This window comes from Camelus bactrianus, chromosome 28 (genome assembly GCF_048773025.1).
Source record: "Camelus bactrianus isolate YW-2024 breed Bactrian camel chromosome 28, ASM4877302v1, whole genome shotgun sequence".
Lineage (NCBI taxonomy): Eukaryota > Metazoa > Chordata > Mammalia > Artiodactyla > Camelidae > Camelus > Camelus bactrianus.
The window spans coordinates 12761892-12767891 of record NC_133566.1 but is presented as its reverse complement, the minus strand read 5'-3'; the positions used below and the strand labels follow the sequence as shown (position 1 = coordinate 12767891).

Below are 6000 nucleotides of genomic sequence, written 5' to 3'. Positions count from 1 at the left end.
GATGATAGTATTTGGTGAGATCCACCTGCTTTGGGTGAATTCACACCCTTGAAACTTACTTGGCTTGACCCCAAATGTGCAGCTCACTCTTTAATCTTACTGTGTCAAAATTATGGAACAGAAACAAATATTCCACTTCAGTTGGCCCCTGGGAAAAGAATAAACATGGATACAATGTAACATTTACGCTTTGCCCAACACGCTCTGTTTTGGAGATATTCCCAGCCTTTATAAAAACATGCCCCATCACGAAGCTATACACGCACTAAATTAATCCAGCAAACGCACCTGTGCCCCCCTCCCTGACGCGCCTGGACGTCAGTTTGCTCTCCTTTAAACTGCAGGATGGATTTGACCAGCTCTAAGTTTCCATCTAGCGCCAACATTGAATCTTTCTCAGATTTTCTTTACCCATCTGAGTTGTGGCCCCTGAGAGTTACCTTCCTTGTTAGCAGAGGGATAAAACCAGGGTCATTGGGTCCTTTTGACTATGAGTCATTTGCTCTGGGGATGAAATTCCTGATTTCTCTAAGAGCTTCTGTATCTGCCTTTTCACTGGTAAGAGCCTCAATCTCTGAATAAATCAGATGGAACATGTCATTAGGGTTAGTAACATGGATTTTTTTCAGCACATTTGGAGAAGTGTTCTCCATCCCCCAACAGAAGTCCATGCAATCTCCCACGGCACCCGCAGGCCAGGCTCACCTGCTCCGGGCTCTGTCCTCTCTGGCTCCCCGGGCTGCTGGTGAGGGGGGAGAGGCAATTTCGATGTTGCCTTTGGGTCTGTTGCGCAGTTGGGAGACATTCGTTTTATACAGACATGGCTTAGGACTGAGTTTCCATCTCCAGGGTGCGAATGATTGAGTTAGCCACATTCCACAAACTGGAATACAGATTTGGAGAAGGAGCCCCCTCCTTCACTGACAATTAAAATTCCTGTAAGACTGGGAGTGGGGTTCTGTGGGGGAAACATCAACTCTCACCCAGTAAAGCCCCAAGACCTCCTTTTCTCTTTCACGGCGTCGGGCAAAGGCCACATCACTTTAAAACCACCTCTCAGCTGGAAGTACGTAAGTTTCAGCGAGTCACAAAAAATAGGGAAACTTACACAGAGTTTCCTTGGCCACTTCCCCATCTGAGTGATCACGTACCCAGCACGGCAGCCCGGAGGGCACTCCAGCGAGGAGGGAAAAGGTGTGTTCACAGCCAGCCAGTTGGAGGAGTGACACAGAACCGATTGGGAAATCCCTGGACAACGAAGATATAAATTCCTGCCCGTCTGCTAAGCTTCCACTGAAGGTGACAGGCCTGGCAGCCCTCCCAGGGGAGAAGCACCAGGTGAAGGATGCGGAGCTGCAGGTAAGAGGGGAGGGAGCAGGGGACTGGGAGTCAGGACACCTGGGCGCCGTCTTTTCTGGAAGGAACCTCAGGAGGCTTTCCTGATGTCTCTGGACCTTAGGTGCCTCCTCCAGGGGACTTTCCTCATCTCTGTGACCTTCTCTGCCTATGTAAAGGTGACTTTGACATTTTGGGGTTTTGGTTTCTCTGCCAAAAAAGGGGGCTGAGTCAGAGGGTGTCTAAGAATCTTCTGTGATCGGAGGTGACAGGCAGAGCAGATGTGGAATCGAGTAAGAGGAAAGGAGCGAGTCAGAGGGTCTGTCTCCACCTCCGGGATGTGCACTGAGATCAGAGGCTTCTCTTTGGAAGGACATGGGGCACTCTGAGATGGCATGCTTTCTCTTCTGAGGCACATGTAACTTTCCTAACGTCCGGGCTGTTAGTGCTGGTGAAGCTTCCACCCGCGCTGCCGTCTTGGAGGAGAGGCAGGCAGAGTGAAGTTAAGTGAGTCCTGGAGGCTGAAGGGTCCAAGTTCATGTCCTGACTGTGCCTGTTTCTGTGTGATGTCATGCACGTGTTCTCATGGTAACCATCTTTTCAAAATTCTGTACTCCAGCGGAGGAGTACCACTGGACAGAGATCGCCCACCCGGCGGCCAGCAGCTCACCCGTAATCAACAGGACGTGTTAACTTACCTTTATCCCTTGCTTCATTCCTGGGAAGTAATGCTAAAACTGGGCATGATTCTTTAAAAAAAGATCATTTTACCCTTGATTATAATGAAATAAATCACGCAGTTTCTTTCCAGCCTCCGGACACCTCCGTGTCCACATGTGTACATTGCGAAATCGATGGCGAGGATCACAGGTGGTGGGGAGAGTCAGGGAATCAGAATGTCACATAGTGCTTTAGCACCGCCCTGGGGGCAAAGGTGGCGCAGCCTAAATGTTTGCTCTCTCTGTTAGACAGCCTCTCGCTGGAACCCCACTCCCCTCGGGTGGCTTTCCTCTTCCGGGCACCCAGCTCCCTCGGGAGCCCCGGCCCCAGCTCTGCCTCTGACTCGCTGTGATCCTGGTCAGGGCTCGTCCGCTTGCAGCTTCCTCGCCTGTAAACTGAGCCGTTGAGGGACCTGACCCCCCAGTCCCCCCGGCAGCTCAGTGTCAGTGGCGGGGGTGCCGGGTGGTCCCTCCTGGCCACCCATCCTGCTCCGCCAGCTCACCCTTCCCTGAGCTCCGCCCTCCCAAGGGGCCAGGGGTCCCTCCGCACCAGCTTGGGGTGGGGTGGGGGGGCTCCCACATGCATGATAGAAGGGGTACCTTCCGTCAAATCTCATTTCAGTCCTGTCCATTCTAACTGCATGCTCCACTTTTTAGCCTCTTGATCATCCTAACAGGCAAGAAGGGAGCTTGGTTGGCCTCACGGGGGCTGTGGGGATGGTCCCCGCCCTATTTGTTCTCAGCTGGCCTGGGTCCCCTCCTCTCCACACCTGCCAGCAGGCCTTCCTCCCAACAGTCCCACTCCCACTGCACCCTCAAAGCCCAGCTGTTTGACAACCAACACCTGAGTGATCAGGATACACAGACCCCGTCCCTCCTCCCTTCCCCAGGACAGCAGAGTCGGCCTCTCGTGACCACACGGCTGGAGCAGCACGATACACAGTGTAGACCCGGGTGATCCAGAGAGTTCCCTGGGTGATGCTGATGCTGAGAACCACATCCTTAGGAGATAAGAGAAGGCTTCACGGCCAGAGGCAGATCAGCGGGAACAAGTGAACACATCAGTGTCTGAAACGAGACCTCGGTTTCCTATCATTTTTGTTCTCCACCCACGAAGGTGTCTTACTTAAAGGAGAAAGGAAGAGGGCAGGGAAAAGACGAAAGGAATGTGGGCGCTTCGGTAGTCAGTTGACGGGCCAAGCCCAGGGGAGTCACGAGGAAAGCAGTGCTGGTGTCGACCCCCTGGCATCTCAGAATCCCCTCTCCAGGAGATTCTCAGCCCTGGCTGAGCTGGAGAACCACCCGGAGAGCTTAAAAAACCTCCATACCCGGGACCAATTATATCAGGAACTTCGGGGGTTGGGGTCCAGGTGTAGGTTCTTTTCTCGTCACAGAAAGAATTCAGAGATGAGACACGGAGGTCAAGAAAGTAGAGTGGGGGTTTATTAAGAGGTGGACAGGACGCTCTCAAGAGGAGAGCAGGTAGGCTCAGGTGAGCAGCTGCCCTGAGTTTCTTGCGCAAGTTGATTACACAGGGTGTAAAAGTGGATGGGCGGAATATTCATTGGGGAGGGAAGGGTTTGGGGTCATGTTCCCTGATTTTCATCCCAGCTCCACCTTCGCTAGAGGAGGAGAGATTTTTGTTCTTATTTATTCTGGATCAGAAGTGTCATGGCCTCGGTGCATGATGGGTACCTCTGATCTGCAAGGCTAATTTTATTGTAATAAGGGCATAATGAGCAAATGGTTACACAGGGATGCCAGAGATTCCTGCCTTTCCCCACCTTTCTTTATCGGCCTCCAGGATGCTTGTCACCCCCAAATGTGTGATCTCTCATCAGTCCAGAGGTTCCTGCTTTTCTCTGTCTGCCCAAGGACCTCCATTGTTCACATGATGTGTGGTTTCCTGCCCCTTGGCCCGTGCCCCCATTTCTCTGCTCATATCTAGCTGTCTGCCTGCTCCAACAGGCATCAGCAGGTTTTAAATCTTCCCAGGCAGTTCTGTTGTACAGCAAGGCTGAGTTCCACTGCACCCACTGCTTTCTGTCTCTCGTGCGCCTCACTGTCCCACCTTTATCAGCTCTCCAGGGACTTCTCCCTGCCGAGCCTGTATTCTGAACCTGTCCCTTATCTGATAATCCTCATCAGGTAAACAAGCATGTGACTCACCAGTAACACGAACAGGAGAGACATCTGAGAATCTGTATTAAATTCCACCTAAATGTTTCTGGAGCATACTTTAGTTAAGAACCTGTTTCACATTGAGGATAAATGATTTCTAAACCCAAGGAGGTCAGTGGTTGTGGCATTGGATTATGGGCCGGAAGAGCCCAATTGAAAACCTGGATATTATCTTGCTTTGTGGCTTAAACACATAACTTTGTTTCTGGACGTTAGTTTCATTCATCAGGTGAAAGGGATGGATGGGAGATCGAGGGCTCTTTGCTATTTTAAAGAATCTCTGGAAACTATTCATAACACTCAAAATTTCCAGGCACTGTAAAGAGGAAATTTAAGAATACTTGGTCTTAACTGGGGATTGCTAGCCTCAGTGTAGTCAGGGGCCAGGCAGTAAGTCAAATCTGTGAGGCTGTGCGTGACAGGGACTGGGACCCACTGGGATGAGTTTGTCCCTCAGGAAAGACATTCAGTGAAAAATGACACCACTACCTTGGCTGAAAAATGCATACCCACAAGTTGAACTGGCCTGTGACCCCCAGTTTGTGATTCCCAGACTAGCTTTGACAACTTGTGACAATCTGATCATGTCACCCCTAAGTAAAAAGGATGAGGGCCGAATCTTGGCCCCACCACTTGGCCCCACTTGTATTTCCTTAAAGGAGTTATTTAACATCTATAAGCCTCAATGTCTCCATCTCTAAAATGAAAATAATACTATCTCATTTATACAGTACTGGGAAAATTAAAAGAAATTGTGCATGTCAAGGCTTTGCCCAGTGCCTGGCACATGGTGGGTGTTCAGTGTTAGCTGTCATCACCATCCTCAGTATCAACATCATCACCATCCTCAGCATCCCCATCATCACCACCCTTAATATCCTCCTCATCACCATCCTCAATATCCCCATCCTCAGTATCAACATCATCACCATCCTCAGTATCCCCATCATCACCATCCTCAATATCCTCTTCATCACCATCTTCAGTAATCCCATCATCACAATCCTCAGTATCCCCATCATCACCATCCTCAGTATCCTTATCATCATCTTCAACATCACCATCATCACCACACCATCCTCAATATCATCATCATCATCATCATCATCATTGTCATTATCATCAGATTACGAGTTTCTGACGTCAAAATTTCAGAAACCACTCTGAGAGGGCTGGGGTGATCAGGCACAGGGATTTAATTTGTCTTTGCTCTCAATCCGAGTATCTGCCTACTTTACTTAAGGATGAGCCAGTCCTAAAGATCAATGATTCTCAAATCACTGGGGGTCCCGGTAAAATGCAGATCATTCTGATTCCCTATGTCTGGGGTGGGGCCTGAGATTTTGCATTTCTCACAAGTGATGATGTCCATGCTGCTGGTTCATGGACCACACTTTGAGTAGGAAGTCTTTACAATATTCGGGACAAGGTTATTTTATTTGGGAGCAAAGAAGAATTTGATGGATAGCTTTGGATGTGTCCAAAATTTTCTAGAGCTAATATTCATCGGAATATGTTCTTAACTGTCTGTGGTTGGCAGAATTTTCAGATGACCCCCACGGACCATGCCTTATATGACCCCCTCCCCTTGAATGAGGGTGGGCGGGATGCCTGAACGTGCTGGGTTGGCATTCCCACGATTAGGTTACCTTATATGGCAAAGGGGAGGGAAGTTTTCAGATGTATTTTAGGTCCACGGTTAACTGACCTAAAGTTAAAAGGAAGGCCATCTGGAGTGTGCCTGGCTTAAACAGGTGGGCTCTTT

At 49.7% G+C, this 6000-nt stretch overlaps 1 protein-coding gene across 2 annotated transcripts in view; it reads left to right on the top strand.

Annotated features, from left to right (window-relative positions):
• The first annotated feature begins 1138 nt into the window (after positions 1-1138).
• IL1R2 (interleukin 1 receptor type 2) overlaps positions 1139-6000 on the top strand; it is a 28619-nt gene continuing 23757 nt past the window's right edge. Inside the window, exon 1 of one of the 2 annotated variants that reach the window (XM_074354497.1) lies at positions 1139-1359. In XM_074354497.1, the coding sequence (XP_074210598.1) occupies positions 1346-1359 (14 nt within the window). In that variant the 5' untranslated portion in view covers positions 1139-1345. The remainder of the gene's footprint in view (positions 1360-6000) is intronic. The other variant, XM_074354496.1, reaches the window with a different exon arrangement.